This window comes from Trematomus bernacchii, unplaced genomic scaffold (genome assembly GCF_902827165.1).
Source record: "Trematomus bernacchii unplaced genomic scaffold, fTreBer1.1, whole genome shotgun sequence".
Lineage (NCBI taxonomy): Eukaryota > Metazoa > Chordata > Actinopteri > Perciformes > Nototheniidae > Trematomus > Trematomus bernacchii.
Window position 1 is genome coordinate 12,819,194 of NW_022987547.1, and position 18,525 is coordinate 12,837,718.

At 40.0% G+C, this 18,525-nt stretch overlaps 2 protein-coding genes across 2 annotated transcripts in view; both read left to right on the forward strand.

Moving 5' to 3' along the window:
- The first annotated feature begins 1,745 nt into the window (after nucleotides 1-1,745).
- zgc:162472 (uncharacterized protein LOC553495 homolog) lies at nucleotides 1,746-14,923 on the forward strand. The gene is made up of 30 exons (XM_034122690.1): nucleotides 1,746-1,841; nucleotides 2,834-3,036; nucleotides 3,113-3,758; nucleotides 3,869-3,972; nucleotides 4,115-4,180; nucleotides 4,565-4,756; nucleotides 4,943-5,076; nucleotides 5,185-5,279; nucleotides 5,386-5,440; nucleotides 5,537-5,671; nucleotides 5,797-6,024; nucleotides 6,144-6,207; nucleotides 6,293-6,485; nucleotides 6,576-6,685; nucleotides 6,818-7,196; nucleotides 7,352-7,486; nucleotides 7,980-8,016; nucleotides 8,121-8,234; nucleotides 8,328-11,160; nucleotides 11,290-11,438; nucleotides 11,564-11,587; nucleotides 11,699-11,823; nucleotides 12,408-12,471; nucleotides 12,557-12,710; nucleotides 12,812-12,899; nucleotides 12,988-13,021; nucleotides 13,114-13,203; nucleotides 13,290-13,569; nucleotides 13,694-13,907; nucleotides 13,988-14,923. The coding sequence occupies exons 2-30, from the start codon at nucleotides 2,840-2,842 to the stop codon at nucleotides 14,087-14,089; spliced, it is 7,041 nt and encodes a 2,346-aa protein (XP_033978581.1). The 5' UTR covers nucleotides 1,746-1,841; nucleotides 2,834-2,839; the 3' UTR covers nucleotides 14,090-14,923.
- A 430-nt stretch (nucleotides 14,924-15,353) lies between these two features.
- The window catches only part of LOC117476541 (rhotekin-like), a 33,706-nt gene continuing 30,534 nt past the window's right edge, over nucleotides 15,354-18,525 (forward strand). The window contains exons 1-2 of the mRNA XM_034123159.1: nucleotides 15,354-15,371; nucleotides 17,609-17,808. Of these exons, the coding sequence (XP_033979050.1) occupies nucleotides 15,354-15,371; nucleotides 17,609-17,808 (218 nt within the window). The remainder of the gene's footprint in view (nucleotides 15,372-17,608; nucleotides 17,809-18,525) is intronic.

Sequence of the window (18,525 nt, forward strand, 5' to 3'; positions counted from 1 at the left end):
ATTTGGAAATGCTCTTTATTAAAGCAATGCAGTCTAAATTGTGCTAAAGTTAAAGGACTACAAAAGAGGGAATGTATTTATTTTTTTAAGAACACATTTTATCTAGAAAGTATCTTTCTGACATTTTAACAAAATATAAATTAAAGTGGACCTATCATGCTATATTATAATAATATAGTGTAGGACCATACCTATATAAGGCATATTTATACTTTTTTTTTTCAAAATACCAAACGGATCATGCATTTTAGCCATGCCTCATTTTGCTCAATTTGCACTATTTTACCCCTGTTTTTGCAAGGGCTGATTCTGTGAGAACGGCACCACCTACAGGCCTGGCATATGTACTACAGCGTCTCCAGCGCTTTCGAACGGCAATGGCCGTGGCTGTCTCCTCCTGATTGGTGGAGTTGGCCCAATAGCTGTAGCGCCACCGTCCTGACGTCAGGACAGTGTTCAAATCTGGATCAGTTTTGATCAGATCCGTTGCAGCCCCTTTTTTAGAGATTTGGGTATGGAGGAAAATAGAGAGGGTTGTGTTTTCTGACACTTGGTGAGTTCCCTGGAACACCGGGGACACATATTCATGTATAAAAGACGTACAAAAGTGCATTTTGCATGATAGGTCCCCATCATGTTCGAAAGCGCTGGAGACGCTGTAGTACATATGCCAGGCCTGTAGGTGGTGCTGTTCTCACAGAATCAGTGAAGAAGACTTGGTTACCATGGTTATCCCTTCTGTTTATTCTCCGCTGTGGCTTTCTTTCTCCCTCCCCGAGGCAAGCGTTTGCTCCCGCTGCAATGCAATCCCTTCCCGTCGAGGCAAGCACTGTAATTCTCTCCGGTTAGTCCACCAGCAGATGACAAACACCCACCTCTCCGCCTCTTCCAAGGAACGAGGGGACCGTGCGGCAGAGTTTCAGTTTCAGTTCGTTTCGCCGGTCAAGATGTCCGTTAAAGTTTAAATCTTCCGGACAAAATTAGAAAAGTGCCGGTCAAAGGTGGTCTTTGTTATTTATTGAGCTTTAAAACAAATGAATAACGACTCTAAAACACGAGGACGGAGATCTCTTTTTCTCCCCCTCTTCTGACAGCCCAGCAGCTGATCAGAGCACGTCTCCCCTCTCCTGCAGGGGGGCGTGGTCAGCAGAATCAGACCCGTAGACAGCAAACAGCACATAGAGTGAAATGAGGCATGGCTAAAATGCATGATCTGTTTGGTATTTTGAAAACAGAAATGTATAAATATACCTTATATAGGTATGGCCCTACAATATATCATTTAAATATAGCATGATAGGTTTCCTTTAAGTTAGAATAAAATGGAAAACTATAAGAAAACACAATCAATGATCTCTCCAGTGGTAGCCTCAAATATGAAATATAAGTTTTGTGTAAAATAACCAACACCAAAAGCTGCTTACATATATATTTATCAGAATTAGCAACCTCCTAATTTGAAATGTAGTTACATTTGATTGTTAATTCTTCTGCACTTTTCAAGCAAAAAACACGTGATTTGATAGGGTTAGGGTTATTTTTGGATTGGTACATTGTTGCTTTTGCTTAAAAAATATTGTAATTACTTATAATATACTGAGAATGATATTACAGATAATGTTTTCAAAGCCTTCAAAGAGTTGCAAAAAAACCTCACTCTCTTGCCTCAGCCAGTCGTTTTGCAGCGAGCTGACTACATTTCCCACAACCCCCTTCCCTCACGAAAATAACGCGTCATGAAAAACATGGCGGATTAGTTTGTGCATGGGGTCCGCTACCAGCTAGCTATCTTCGATAAATGTAAGCCTATTTCTCCCAGCAAATGAGATATTTTTGAACGGGTAAGTTATTTCAAGGTCATTTAATTATGTTGACGTAATTATATTACGTCAACAACGTATTATAAATGTAACTGCCTCAGCTTTAAAATATGAAGAATACGACGGTCCAAGTGAGGAGGACCCGCTTACTAAAAGTGTTGTCAAGCGAGTTTTAGTCCAGCTTTGTGTACCTTTTCGCATTGTCTTCGCATTATTATCTCGTTTTAATACTTCTTGACTGAGTTTAGGTTGTGTTAACGTATTAAAACTGCTGGGGCGTATTTCCTTGTGATTATCTTTACAAACTGTCAACGTCACTAGTCCTGTCCGCTGATAGAATAGCTGAGGCTTGCAGAAAGCTGCATGTATTCTCGCTATTGCTCCTGCATTAAGTTCTAACGTAAGGTAACAGTACTTTGTCGCACTATGTAGTCATGCTTACATAAATGCAAGCTAATCCTCATCAAAACAATAGTCTGTAGTCATAATTTCTTAAAATAATACAAATGGCCCCTCGGAAAGAAAGTGTATATTGTATGCATAAGTCAGTATTTCAATTGTATATCTAGATGATGTAGTGTCTATTAGACACGTCTATACAACAGTACATCTTATACAAGGCAAAATGATAATTGTGAAAGTAATTCTGTATTACCACGAAGTGTGTTTTATTCTGTAGTGTAAATCCCTTGAAAGTTAAATGTAATCTTTCAGAAAAGTTGTTATTAAAACAAACTACTATTACTTCTTACATGCGTTTGAAAAATATGGCAGCAGTGGTGAAGTGAATAGGTTAAAACATGGAGAAATATTTGCAAACGTTATTGGTATTGATTTAGTGATCTGAATGTGGTGAAATTAGCAGTTATACTTGTGCTGATAAGATATTAGGGGACGTGTCTTATAAGGACTGAGCACATGATAAGGCTAAATGTTTTCCACTCCTTATTTGCACTTTTAAGGGTTTTGTTGCCGGAATACCAATGCAGCTTTGACTTCCTGTGTGTTTTCAGGTCAAAATGTTCCGTCGGTCAAGATTTAGTATCCGGCCCAATGTTGGTGCTACAGGAAAAACAGCATCAACACCTCAGGAATCCCCTTCAGCAAGTCAGGAGACCAGTGAGACCCCTAAGGACGTTGGTGAGAGCTCCACTGCTACTGCTGTTACAGATAACCAGCCTGCTGTGACCCCATCAGAAACACCTACAGTCCCAGGGTGAGTGATAAGAATGGCATTGCTCGCCTAATATTTATGTCATCTACAAATAATAACTATTGTTGTTTCTTTATAGGGATGGTATTGACCAACATGTGGAAGGTACCAGCTCCTCAGCAGCCCTCCAGAGAAGGAAGCGGTTTTCCATCAAGCCTAAAGTGGCCCCAGGCCGCCCCTCCATTGCTGCTCGGAAAACAAGAACCCCTGTCAAGGCAGCCTCTGAAACCCCTGTTTCAGACCATGACAAGCCAAATACGTCCAGCCAAACTGGGACTGCATCAGCCCCTCAGAGACTGCAGTCCCCAAGGCGACGGAGACCTTCAGAAGAGAGCAAGCAGCAAATAATTCAACCCAAACCAACCACCATCCTTTCAGAGCCTTCAGTTGTACCTACAGCTGAGGACTCTACAGAAAATAAATCGTTGCTGGCAAACACTGGCAAAGAATTTGAAAAGATTTCAGCCAGTCAAGGAAATGAAGCTTCTTTCAGTCTCCCGGATAAAGTGCCCCTCTCTCTACCAGACAAAGAAGCTATTGCAATATCAGAGAAAGCCAGGACTCTAATGTCATCTAAGTGTAGGCTGTCACTGTCAACACCAGCGTTCTCCCTGAGTCGCCTCCTCAATGACCCTTCAGACTTACAGAGGCTTGCAAAGGCCCAAAAACTCAGAGACCTGCTCAGAGAGGAGATGCACAAAGAAAAGGTAAACTCAGATTATTCAGTAAGTATCGTTCTCCTCATTTTCTTCACTTTCTTAGTTTTAGTTACATACTTATTACTATTGTACAGTTCGACATGTATGTTGATTTGGTTTATTATCTAATGTTGCAGAAAACCAAGAGATTTAAGAAAAGGGAAAAGGAATTTGATTTAGATCCTGCCAAAATGACCATGAGGGACCTTATCCGTTATCTACCACAGTCCAACCCCATGACGTAAGTGTCTTCTCTGCTTTACTCAACGTTGTGTAACATGTATTCCATGCATCCTCTCTATTGATTATCCTTTATCTTTCTTCACATGAAGGCTTTTTTCTGGTTCCTTGTCCTGTGTGACCATCATTTGCAATTTTTCCAGATCTAGTTTGGAAGAGTCAGTTGTAGAGAATGAGACTGTGGTCCCACCTTCTCCAGGAGGAGAAAAGTAAGTTAAACCCATCATCTTTATCAAATGTATTTCCTTTTTTTTCTAATGATGTTGGACATGTGATCATAACGTCCTTATTTTTATCAGCACAATTACAAAAACATATGCTTCTTCTGTCCTGTTTTCTTGAAAATCATTTAAATACATCATGGTCTTTACAAAAGTGGAAATTGAGAATATATTTTAAACTCAAATGAGTGTAAGAGCCATTAAATGCGAAAGTGTGTTTTGTTTTATTAGAAACCCAATGATACATGCAAATTGTATAATTCTGATATGTTTTATATCAAACTAAAACGCTTGATGTGTGGACATTTTTTGACAGTAGTTTGCATTCCATACATTTTCCCTGTGTCTGATGTTTGCGATGTATCCCTGCAGTGTCCCAGAGAAAGTGCAGGAACCCGAGTTCGTCCCAAAAATGCCAAGCCAGAGTGAGGAGGAAGCAGAGGCAGAGGCAGAGGCAGCGGCGGATGAGGAGGAGGAGGAAAAGGAGGAGGAGGATGATGATGCTGTGATGGTTCCTCAGGTCAAAGTTGCAGAGGACGGCACACTGATCATTGATGAAGAGAGGTTGGTAGACTTCTACAGGACATATCATTATCTATCTACTGCATTCTTTCAGTTATTGTAGACTCAACAGTTTCATGACTTTGATAGGAACTGTCCAACATTGTCAACAAATGCATCCATATAGAGATAATGCAGATGCAGGAATCTATTGTGGTCTTAATCATAACCTCTCAACTTGTGTCTCAGCTTGACCGTGGAAGTCCAGCGAGCCAAAGGGCCAAATCCAGCAAATGATCGAGACCCCATCTTTGAGCGTGGCTCCACTACAACTTACTCAAGCTTCAGGAAAGGGACCTACTGCAAACCCTGGTCCAGCGAAGGTAGGAAGATATGGATAATAGAAAAAGAAACAAGAATGGTAATTCTTTTTTTACAGCATACATTTATTCAATGCCTTAATGTCATGATTGTTTGCTGTTTTTCAACAGAGACAGACATGTTCTTCCTGGCAATTAGTATGGTGGGAACAGACTTTTCCATGATTTGCCAACTGTTTCCTCTGAGAGCTCGATCAGAGATAAAGGTTAGTGATAATAACAGCTATGCATATGTTTATAAAACACAATGTATACTCATTACTCTTTTATAAAATGTTGTTTGTGGTAATTGCATTGATTTTAAACTTTCAGAACAAATTTAAAAAAGAAGAGCGAGAGAATTCCTGGAGGATTGACAAAGCTTTCAGTAAGACAATACTAATATAATATTTAATTACTATTGTTCTCAATGTGCAATACCTGAATTTATTTCAATGTAATATTTACTGCCACACTTTTGCAGGAGAAAGGCGCAAACTGGACATTGAGTATTTTTCTAAACTGTTAGAAAAGATACTGGAAGTTCAGAAAAACAGGAAGAAACTGAAGGCAATGGCTGAGAAGAAACCTCCAAAGGAGCGCAAGAAAAGAGAAAAGGGTAATTATACTTGTTTTCTTTTTTCAATAGGGAGTTTATATCCTCATAAGACATCATCTGGGCTTCATTTTTCACTTTTGGTCCTTTGTTTGTCTCAATTTAACAATCATCGGTTTCCTCTACAGGCCGAAAAAAAGCTGGGAAGAAGCTGAGTGTTGTGGAGGAGGAAGATGAGGAAGAGCAGAAGGAGAATCCTGATTTGGAGAAAGAGGGAGAGAAGGAGAATGAGGACCTCTGTAATGAGGCGGGAACCACTGCTGTTAAGGCTAAGAAAAAACGCAAAATAAAGAATACCTCGACTGAGGAACCAAAGGACAAGAAAAACAAAACGGATCAAAAGAGCAATGAACAAGGTACATATAATTATTTTATAAAAATGGTATTGATGAAACTTGTGGATATATATATTGTTGTATCGGCACAGAAATTGAAATGTTTCTTCGGATTTCTTCTTTTTCTTTCATATGCTCAGATGAGGCCTTTATACCTGGAGACAAAGAGGCAGCACTTCCTGAGGACTGTCAACAATCAGACATGTAATACAACTTAAAATATTGTTTCAAATAGAGTATTTTGCATCTTCAGTTGGCATTAAAATCCATGTTTTGCCCTAATATTCAGGTCTGAAAAGACTGAGGGAGCCAAGGATGGCACGATCAAGCCAGCCAAACTTTCACGAGGCAGAGCACCAAAACCACTGCTGCCGTTGGGCCGGAAGAGGGGTAAAAAGCCCCCACCTCCCTCCACCAAGACCAACGATGATGCATCAGTTAAAGGAGAGGAGAGTGTGATTGATGGAGCATCCACAGAGCAGGTTGTTATATTTTCCTTTTCATCTGAGAGTCATCAGATATTTCTTCATACTGTGACTTTGGCTCACTGAAAGTTATGCTAACCTTTTTAGGTAAAAAAAGATGCATCACCTTCAAGGCAAGACCAAAATAGTAAGTCAGCCAATAATGGTCATTCCTCTGAAGAGGAGGAAGCAACCGTTCAACCTCCAAAACCTACCAGGTACAATATTTCTGCTGTATTTTCATGACTCAGATTTCTTACATTGTATGCAGAAACAACACTATTTCCAAAGAAAAGACTAGGATATAATAAAACATAAGCAGCTCATCAGTGTGTAATTGCATTTTATAGGTATGGAAGAGTGCCTAAACCCACCAAGCCCTTGAATTACTCTGCCAAAGAGGCTGCATCCGAAACCAGTCCTGCCTCACCAGATGCGTCCACTGCTTCTGCTGCCAGGCCTAAACCCAAATCCACAGCCAAGAGGGGAAGATCATCAAAGCAGCAATCATCCCAAGAGTCCAAAAAGCCTAAATTAGTCACCCTCAGGGCTTCTCAGTCAGAATACAGTGATGAGGAGGATGAAAAGCAGCGAGAGGAAGAAGAGTTGGAGGAGGAGCAGCACACTGCATGCAGTCCAAGTAGGGACAGCTCTGCCCCCGTATTTGTGCCTGCCATTCTGCGCTCCCCACATCCTGTCATCTCAGAAGTGGAAGAGACAATGGAGGAGGTATGAAAAACTGTTTACTATCATGTCTTGCACAGATGCACACCCTCCATTCATTTTGTTTCATACATGACTAGCATCTTTGTTTTTTGCTTTGTGCATGGTTTTTCATTCCATAATTCAAACCCTCCAATCTGACTCCCCCATCCCACATATAGCTTGATATCTTGGCCTCTATGCCTGATGTGTTGGGCATCTCCCAAAATGCACTCTGCCCTGATGACTCTTGCGAGTGGGCACAAAAAGAAACGGGCACAGCTGAACCCTGCGAACATCAGCTGGACCTGCTCGTTGTAAGTGTCTTATAACTAAAATGTAATACCAGTGAAATTAAATCATTATCCTGAGATGCACTTATAATTCTAACATCTAATCTTAAAACACGTCATTTGAATCGATCCACATAATTTGATTAATTATTAAGGGTCAACATTGATTAAATGCAACCTCATTATATTTGAAAATCTCCTTTTTTTTTGTTTTATTGTATTTATGTTGCATACATACAATACAACTTGGATGCCTGGATCACTTATGTTGGCATCAAAGTTAGTTTTGGTACATTTTTCAATGAAAAAGCAAGACATTCAAGTTTCAACTATGTTGCATGAAGTCTATGTTGCAAAAGCTGGATCCCCTCAACGAAATATGTTGGTGTCCAGATGTAATCAATTGACTGGGGCTACTATAATACATGTTTTCATATACATCACATCCTTTCACAACTAGTCTGGCTTATTTGGAAAGCTTTTGATGTGACTGACAACTCCTTTGTCTCCCTTGCAGGATGTTATTGACTTCCTTTCTATAGACCATGCAGAAGGTAGGTTGAAGAGGTATTCTGAGTAGTTCCCAGTGGCAAACATTAATATTTTATATTAAGAAGTCAAAGTCTCATACATGTGTTGGTGCTCTTTTTTGTTTAAGTATCTGAGGACGAGAGCTACAATGAGGCTGCTCAAACCCTGTTGACCATTGGGAACCTGGCTCACCTCTCACAGTCAGCACAGAATCAAATAGCCATAGAAGATCAATTAACAGGTAAGAGACAAAGCAGACATGAGGTTCTTTATATTGCATTCCATTAAGATTAAATCACAATCATTTAAAATGTGCCACAATTTTTAATTACAGGGACAACATCAGACAGTGTGAATGAAACCAGCGAACAGCTAGAAGAAGAGGTTGCAACAAAGATTGATGCAGAAAAGGAAAACCGTGCCACTGCTGTTATGTCTGCAACTTCTGTTAATGAAGTCACAGAAATGTCCGAAACTGTTACCACAGTGGAGCTACAAAACATTATTGACAATAATGACATCCCCATTCTTGAATCCAGTGATCAGAGGACAGGTTCTGATATGGATCCTACCTCTCAATTGACCTCAAAGACAGATTCTCCACCGACCAGGAGAGCAAGATTATCCAAGGTGAAACCAAAACCTAACCTAGGCCAAGCTTCAAGGACTGCTCAGTCAAAATCACAACCGGCGACATCAACAGTAAGGGCAGCTGAAGAAAGCCCATCGGATGCTCCTGACCTTTCTCAAGCCCCTTGTCCTAGTCCTGCTTTGGATATGAAACCGTCAGTAGATTTAGCCTCTACTCCTACTCTCACAGAAGAACTCTCAGGTGTATCAGGTGCAACAACATCACAGCGGCGTGCCTCAGAAAACAAGGACATCTCTGAAGCCCAGTTTGAAATCAGAAGGGAACCAGACACGAGAGACACAAGGCCAACATATGGGTCAACAGATGAAGATATGATGTCTCATGTTGGGACATCTGAGATGAGTTGTAATAATCCACTGACATCTGACACAGTTGTCGCTGAAATGCAGATTGGACAAGGATCAAACAACGACTATCCTGCTTCATGTGTTAAACCTTTAGAAGAGTTACCTGTCAGTGAGAAGGAAAAAAGTGAAGTCAAATCTACAAGTCAAACAAGGAAAAGTCGATTCCAGAAAGTCAAACCCAATCCCAATCTAACACAGACATCAAGGTCCATACATTCTAAAGCTCAAACCTCAAAAGACACCATAGAGAAAGACTCAGACTCAACTCCAGTTACCAAATTCCATGAAAAAACAATAGCAGAGGTTGAAGCGGAGCCAACTTTCACCACCTCAACTGAAAAACAAAGTCAAACTGATGTTCCAGAGTTGACAGATGAAGTTCTGATGTCTCATGTGAAATCTGAGAGTAGATGTAATAATCCACTGGAATCTAACACAGCAGCCACATACTTGCAGCTTGGACAAGGGTCCATCAAAGGCTCTGTCCAAGAGAGCAAAGACCATCCTGCTACATGTGTGACACCTGTTGAAAAGTTACCTGTCGGTGAGAAAGAAGGGAGTGAAGTCAAATCTACAAGTCAGGCAAGGAAAAGTCGATTCCAGAAAATCAAACCCAATCTCAACCTAGCACAGACATCAAGGACTGTACGTTCTAAAGCCCAAACTTCAAAAGACAACGTAGAGAAAGACTCTGACTTGACTCCAACTACCAGATTCCATGAAAAAACAATAGCAGTGGTTGAAGCGGAGCCAACTTTCACCACCTCAACTGAAAAACCAAGTCAAAGTCACGGTCCTTCTTCAGATTGTATACCTTCATTGGATTTCGGGATAACTCTTAAACCTACAGAGGAACTGTCTACAACTGAGGAGAAAGAGACAGACCTTGAAGTTGTATCAGGCTCAACAACAACACAACAGAGTGCCTCAGAAACCCAGAACCTCTCTGAGGCCCAGTTTGAACCTAGTAGGGGACAGGAAACCAGAGACACAAAGCCAGCATCTGAGTCAACTGGAGAATCTGCTTCATCTGTTACACCAGTAATAGAGTTACCTGTCAGTCAGAAAGAAGCGAGTGAAGTCAAATCTTCTTGTAAGACTATTAGAATACGTTTACATCAAGTCAAACCCAAATCCAACTTATCACAGATGTCGAGAACTGCGCAGTCAAAGCCTCAAGTCACTAAAGACCCATTCCTACCCATGCCTCAGGCAGAGACATGCTCCAGCCCAACTTCAAGACTTAATTTACCTGACAAGACAACAGCAGAGGTAGAGGCACAGCCATCTTGCAGTACCATCCCTTCTGAACAACCTAGCCATAGCACTGCGTCAGTATCTGTACAATCATTGGAATTAGACTCCACTCCTAAAACCATAGAACAAAACAAAAATGTTGCATGTGAGCTAGAGTCAAGCTCAGAGGGCTCTGAACAAAGTGTTTCACAAAGAAGGCAACGCTTTCCAAAGGTCAAACCCAAACCCAATTTAGGATCATCTCTTAGAACTACACGCTCAAAACTGCAGTCAAATGATATCTGTAAACCAGCAGAGCAGTGTCATATGGAAACCTCTTTAACCACAGAACAACAGCCTTCTGATAATAATGACCCACAATCAGAACCCAAACTCCCAGAGACAGACAGCAAGCACTTAATGTCAACACAATGTTCATTAAATACAGATCTTAGCTGGACAATTTTGGATAAGTCATTAGAAAGCACAAATGATAAGAGTACATCCTCTGATGGCTTTGTCATACCAACTTTGTTGGTTGCAGAAAATCAGTCTGCGTCCACACACTCAGTTTTTGAAAATAAGAGTAGTGAAAAACTCACAGTAGAAGCAGAATCCACAGGGGACAAAATGTCAAATGATAAGGTAGAGGCAGGACCTGGTTCGCAAAGTGAGTGCAAACAGGACATGTTCTTTAAAGCTACAAAGACAATTACACAACCAACAGATGGCCCAGCAACAGTTTCCGATGTCCAGTCTTCAGGAGATGGTTCAACAGAGCCCCAAATTGACTCCATGCAATCTACTAATACACACTCCACACCAGATCCAAAAGAAAGCACTCAGGAGCCACCTCCAGAAAATGACCCCGAGGCACCAAGTCAAGATGCAGTTCAACAATCTTCTGAAACCAATGAAACAAGTGTCAAAAGGTAAGAAATGAATCATATCCCGGAATATTCAACTACTGTTGTCATGTTGCATTTACACGCTTTTGTTTTCCATTAACTATTAAGGAATGATTTGTTTTTCTCGTAATAAAAGTTGTTTTCCAATTACAGCCCTGATGATAAACAGCCAGAGCCAACAGACTCTCCCTCTGGAAAAGCTCCCCCGGCTCGTAGAGGCCGACTTATTAAACCCAAACCCACCCTGGGACGCAGCAGACGACCTCCACAACACGTCCAGAATACACCACAAGCAGAAGCAGGTTTGACCTCATTAAAAAAAAAAAGAAAAAGTTCTTACCTAAAAGAATGCTGAGCAGCTTTTCAAACTACTGCAATCTATTACCCTACAGTTTCTTTGTTTAACACCTATGGTGGTTCTTTTCAGCAGATGTTGGTATTCTCTCAGAAGGTGGGGATGATTCAGTTTGCCCCAAACTTGTGGCTGAACTCCTACCTGACATCCAGAAACCAGTAGAGGGCACAATTGATCAAAGTAGTAACACAATTCCCTCTCCAAAAGATGCTGATACTTCACTGGGAAGCTCAACAGAAGTAATTGAACAACTGAGTCAACATGAACCCCTTGTAGAGGTTTCTGGATTGTCTACTGGTTGCACGACACAAGTACCTGACTCAGGTACTCAGGTGAGATAATGATATGCATGAAAAGTTGTATCTTGAGCACTATGATTGCAGTATATTTTTGCGTTGAAATTCCTTATTGATAGTTGACCGTGCTTATGACATGGAGCAATATATTTTTTTTTACAATGTGTCTCTGAACCCAGTTTATATTTGATGGCAGTGATTCCCAATAATAGTCGCTTGTACCTCAGGTGGTACTTCTGCATTTGGTAAATTATGTATAAAAAGATTGTAGAATAGATCAAATTATTTGAAAAAACTAAATTGTTTATTGTACTAAAAAAATATTCTGTATTTTTTTTTTTTTTTTTTAAAGAACCAAAAGGAAATTATTTTATCAGCTGTAACAACTGATCACTAGATGTTGCATTTGAGAATGCAATACAAATAGTAGCTATAAATCAGTTACCTAAATGTTCATGGTTAAATAGTCCAGCCACTCAATCGCTGTACAACAACAATACAACTTTTACACAAAATCATATCGCATATACCTTTGAATGAGGTTGGAATATCATCCTGGTCAAGTACCTCTGATTAAAAGATGAATCCTTGATTGGTTCTCTCTGCTTTCACATTTCCAGGATGCATCAACATCAAGTGCAGGAGGGACCCAAGGTCATCCCAGCTTCACAATATTTCCAGACAGTACGTTGGTTGATATTGTAATGTTTATTAATTACAGTACATGCATCATGGTGGTGGCTAACACTTCTCTCACTCCCCCTCTCAGTGATGTTGCCTCAGGATCCTTCTGATCCAGATGAACCGTTCTTCATCCTCTCTCTGACCGAGATCCCAGTCAGCTCATCTGGGGAGGGGGTGGACAGTGTGCCTGAGCCCCTCCCTTCTCTTCCTGTAACAGATGCTCCAATAGAGCAACAGAGGTTAGTGCCTGCTGTTTTATCAGATGGTCATTTCTCTCATGCAGGCGTAGATGTGACTCTGTTTGATGTGTGATTCTACAACTGTCCTCCCTCCTCATCAGTGTTCCTGGAGAGAGTTTGGCAACAGTGCCTGTGCCCATGGAGGACAGTAATGAGACAGGCGTCATACATGTGAAAGACCCAGATGATGTAAGTGAAGTTACAAGGAACCACTTGTAGCCAAAATGTGATGAAATGTCTGTATGTGTCACACTTTTTATTTTCTCACACACACCAGGGTTCAACTGAGGGGAATCAAGTGGACCCACATGGTAGGGTGATTGCCTTATTCCGTTATTTATTTAAACTAATGACAAATGTATTTCTGATAGTAAATGTGGATTATTTGTGTTTATGGGAACAGAGAGAACTACAGTACAAGAGACTGGACAGAATAAAGATGAGACTGAAATTCCTCAGACAAAGGAAAGACAAACAGGCACTAGAAGAAGAGGTATGTGTTACTTTAATACTTACTTATAACATGCACTATCCTCATATTGGACACATCTTATTTCATCGTGTACCCCATTCTCTTAGAAGCGGCCAAACCGCAGGTGAAGCCCAAAACTACAAAGAGGAAACAAACCAGCAAGACTGCCACTGCTAAGAAAGCTGAGTCCCTCCCCATCCAAACAGACACCATGGTGCAGTTAGAGCTTCCTGGGCCTTCTGTGCAGCCAGAGGCTTCTGATGATACTGAGCCACAGAGAGGAAGGGCTGATCATGTAGAAGTGGAAAAGGAGACTCTGACAGATGTTGTGGACCCTGAGGGCACCAGCTCAGGAGCAAAAACTACACAGACTAGTAGTCGGAAAAGGTGAGGAAAAACAGTTTTAAGAAAAATCCTTTGTTGAGATCTGGATAAATCCTCCAGTTTTCATGTTGGTATATATCAATTGTACTTGAATGAGACTTCATTTCTCTTCCCCATTAACTTACAGAAAAGCAAAGGAATCTGACCCTGGCAAAGCAGCTTCTAAGAGCCCTAAGGTGAAAACTCCTCGTGCAAAAGGTAAAAAATCGACCCCGGCAGCTGTAGCCTCAACACCATGTGAAGTCACCCCAAAACCCGGTCCGAACACGGGGCAACATGCTTCAGAGCACAGCCGACCACGCTCAGAGCAAAGTCCTAGCACTTCCCTTTGTCCAGCTGAGGTAAGGATGACGGAGGTGGATAGGGAGCCATCTTGATTCAGTTCATTTTTTAACTCACCGATTTATCGTTTTTCTTTCAGGGTTATACTGAATATATGGAGAGCAGCTCTCTAGAGGAGGAGCCCACCAATGTGTCGCAGTACTTCCTAAGTGACATTTTTACAGATGTTGAAGAGGGGTGAAAGCTGTGAAGAGTCTGGGAAAGAGGAGGAACCCACGGGTGGTTTGCTCTTTTTACATTTCTGTTGTGTTAAGTTATGTCTGTAAAGATTAATGTATAACTAAGTTGCTTTTGCTGTCAGTTGTAATTAAATTAAGATATATTTGCTATACTTACACAAGCACTTTGAATATGTACAGTTGTTTCAATTGACTGAAAGTTATTTTTAAAAAGCCAGTGTCAAATAATTAATATTAAATTGTACAAATGAATAACTCAAAAACTGGTAAATCACTTGTTTCATTTAATGAGGATTTTTACAATAATCCATTATGTTTCACGCCTCAGATACCTTTTTTTAGTTACCTGGGAAAATGTAAATATTGTACACTGGCTTTTTTGATTGTTCTTTTTCATATCTGTTCCATGAAAAAACCCGGATTACTTGACATCATATACAGTTATATGTTTAAAAAGTATTACCTTTTTATAATGCCTCATCTGTGTATTCAGTTTTGTGCAAATGTTAATTCATCTTTTTGTATTTGACAAAAAACAATGTCTTAAAATGTGCTTTTCATTTCGAAAACTGAATTTTATCCTGCAAACACACCCCATGTAAAGTTAAGGTAGTCAACTTTTATTTAAAATAAGCTCTCATTGAGACATTTTGTTGTACTGTACATAATGTTGTTCAGTTCAATGTTAAAGAGGTCCTTGTACAGATTCAAAGCATTCTTTTTATTATGTTTGATACTTGAAACAAAGGCACATCATGTGTTATTGTTATGTTTTATAAGTTCATTAAAATAACACATGGAATTCTGTAAGGTCTGAATAAAATGTATTCTTCCAACACCGCTTCATTTAGTCTTTTATCTAAGATGCTGGTTTGCTAAAAAAATGTAATGTTGATGGAACTCATTTTAGATTTTCTTACAGATTCATACAAGCTCTAGAAACTAAAAGTACTGTTTGTTTGTGTAAATAGCACATTGGTAAGATACTGTTAATAGTGGGTATAGTATACTATTATGATTGTAAATGAAGCTAGTCATTGTTGCATGTGATACAGCTGACTTAAAAAAAAAAAGAAACCTAGGATTGATACTAATCCCTCATGCTGCAACCTCTTGCAGTGGCTTAAGACTGTGTTGATCTCCCTGTTGAGTAACTGCTCTGTCCACAGGTCCACTGTGGGACTCAGTCAGCTGTGAGATTAGTCCCCCACTCACTGTACTGCCTGCTGACCGGAGCGCACCTCTGAGGCTCTGCACAGAGGGAACATGAGCGATAACATCCAGGTTAGTCGGGAAAATGATTTATTTTGTATTTTTTGCATTGATAATTCATACATTTCAGTGTTTGTATGATTGTTTCTTTATTATTCAAGATATATATCATTTGATTTTACATGTTAATATCTTGAAATCAACTATTTGTTTATGATTTTTACTTTAAAATGTTTCATTAATCATTGCCAGTTTAATACATTATAGCCTATTGTTATATTGTTGATCACAATGAATCCTGTCATCATTGGGCTCCAGTGTGCCCTTTCTATTATTCGATGGTATTTAAATATGGTACAAACAAACCTTGTAATGTTATTCAGAGTCAGTTGAGTGAACAACAGGTTATGTAACCATTCAGGACCACAAGCAAATCACTACTCATGCACATGGCTTAGCCTCAGAAAACATGCCTGAAGTATGCAGCAGCCTTCTGATCCCTCAAGCTGTACCTCACCCCCCACACAGCTTGGTAATGCACAGTAAACCTCAAAAGAATGTGCCCAGTTAACCAATGGGTTACAGTAATGATGTCTATTGTGAAACTAAAATCCCTGCTGAGGCTGTTTATTATACCAATAATGGCAAAATGTGTATGAAGTAACTGATTTGTTATTCCAGAAGTTGGGGGTCCAGTGACCCCTTTCTCATTACTTCACCCCTGGTAACGGCACCCTTGCTCGGACGACAATCTTTGAACTCTGCTTTAACTTTGATTTGTGTACACACCTGGGAAGTTTCCTGTCTGCATCTGGAACAGTTGTAACTGTATCAGGGTGAGGAAATATGTCTATAGACAGACAGACAGACAGATATACGATCACCTGGCAACAGACTCAAAACCGCCTTGGTGGTATTTCCTGCTACAGTATGTCTGGCTTGCATTTTGCCATGATCACACACAGACTCATACATATACTCACAAACAATACCAGCCACACGCTGTGTGTCGCGGCTGGTGATAAATCTATCAAAATCACACATAGGTGCAACATAATATACAACTTGTATTGTTCACAACTTGTAAATATGTTTGTGTCATCTTGCCAACATTGCTGTGTGTGCCTCTCTCACTTTATGTTGTCATAAAACAAAGTGACAGGTGTGTTGTTGACATCAGAATTAAAGGTGACTTCAGACATGGGTGTGGTCCAAACCAAGGGCAACAGAACTTGGGGGTTTGAAAGAGGGGAAGTTGTTTTCAAGGACTACTGACGTTTTTAACAGTTTTCTTATATTGTAAATACAATGAAAAATCCTTCATTATCACAACACATTATTATGTCAACAACGTAAAACAACCAGCATTCTCAACAAGAAACTTCTCGTAAAAGATATTCTTTGAAAATGTGATATTGTGGATTATCAATACAGTATTTCGTCAAGGAATTCCATCGTTCTGTACACTATTGCTTGTTTTACCTATCAAAGAAAATATGTCATCTGGTGTGACAGACAAACACAAAGGTAACATTGTTCCAACAACAGACACCTTGTCATATCTTACCTTAATAGAGTTTAGCCCTGAAGGGTTCCAGCTGGACTTCATCCAGAGATTATGTGATGCACTCCCTGTCGCCCCATAGGGTCTGGAGTCTTATAAAAACCTTTTACCAGAAAGATCAGAAGGTTGTTTGTAAGTGACAAGGACAATAACAAAAAATGACTAAGCCTTTATATAATGGTTCGGTGGTCATTTTTAGAATTCTATATTACCAACAGTGAAATTCAAAATTATTACTCACAGTGTCTCACATAGCGATACATCAAATAACAAGATAAGCCAGGGGGCCCGATATGAATGTGTACCAAAATCATGTAAAATCTGCCAAAAAGCTGTCATTTTATTTAAAACAACATGATGCATTAGAGGAAAAAAGGGTTCAACCATTACGATACATTGCTTGGAAATCACACAAAAAAATCCCCAAACGATCTGTTAGCTGTTGAGCTAATGAAGTGGATGAAAAACCTGCTTGATGAAAAATCAGAGGTAGTAATCAGGCTCTATTCTCTGTGGACTATGACGTACAAAGTGTTGTGGCTTTCCTTCCACTTCAGATTCAGGTCTAAACCTAGCATGGCTAATAATTCAATGACATGATCTTTGGAATGATTGATCCTTTTAATCATGGATCATTCCTAGTACCAAGCACTTTTAGCTGTATGTCTTTCTTTCCAGTCAAAGGAATTTGAATATTCATCAACATGATTCAAAGAATATTCTGTTTCCCACTCATCTTGAACAGGAAGGAGAGGTGCTGAGGCAGATTGAGAGGGAGGTGCGGATGCGGGAGGGGGCCAGTAAGCTGCTGGCAGCGTGTTCCAGGAGAGAGCAGGCCCTGGAGGCCTCCAAGAGCCTGCTGACCTGCAGCGCCCGCATCCTGGCCTTGCTCAGCCAGCTGCAGAGGATGAGGAAGGCTCAGATCCTGCAGAGAGTGGGACACAGGTCAGATGTGTTGAATGCATGGGTAAAAAGAAAGATCATAGAGCTGTTATCAATTGGAGAGGGACCAAAGAATGTTGCAGTTTAGAGTGGAGGCAAGGCAATGTTGTGGACTAACAATCCTCCTACCAGCCACTAGAGGTCAGGCAAGGCAAGTTTATTTATATAGCACCTTTCAATACAAGGCAATTCAAAAGGCTTTACAAAAACAAAACAAAATTAAGAGCATAAAGAAATAGTGCACCGGAAACACGTTATGAAATGGCCATTTGAAACCGTCATTAAAAAGAGAAAAGAATAAAGTAAACATAGAACAAGCTCAAATTAAATAACACGGGTATAACATAGATTTAAAAAAGTTACAGTGCAGTGTGAGATATGAATAGTTCAATTAAAATCAGCGGCAAAAAGAAAGTCTTCAGCCTGGATTTAAAAGTAGTAAGAGTTGCAGCGGACCTGCAGGTTTCTGGGAGTTTGTTCCAGATATTTGGAGCATAATAACTGAACGCTGCTTCTCCATGTTCAGTTCTGACTCTGGGGACAGAAAGGTCACTTTTAAACACCCCTTAAGGTCGTTTTTTTGTAGGGCTCATCTGGAATGACCTTGGACATGTTGCTAAAATAAATGCTAAAATACTTATTCATACAATAAAAAAAAAGGTGAGTAACAATTGAATGTGATATAATCAAATAAATGATGATATTCAGTGATCTCTTTAA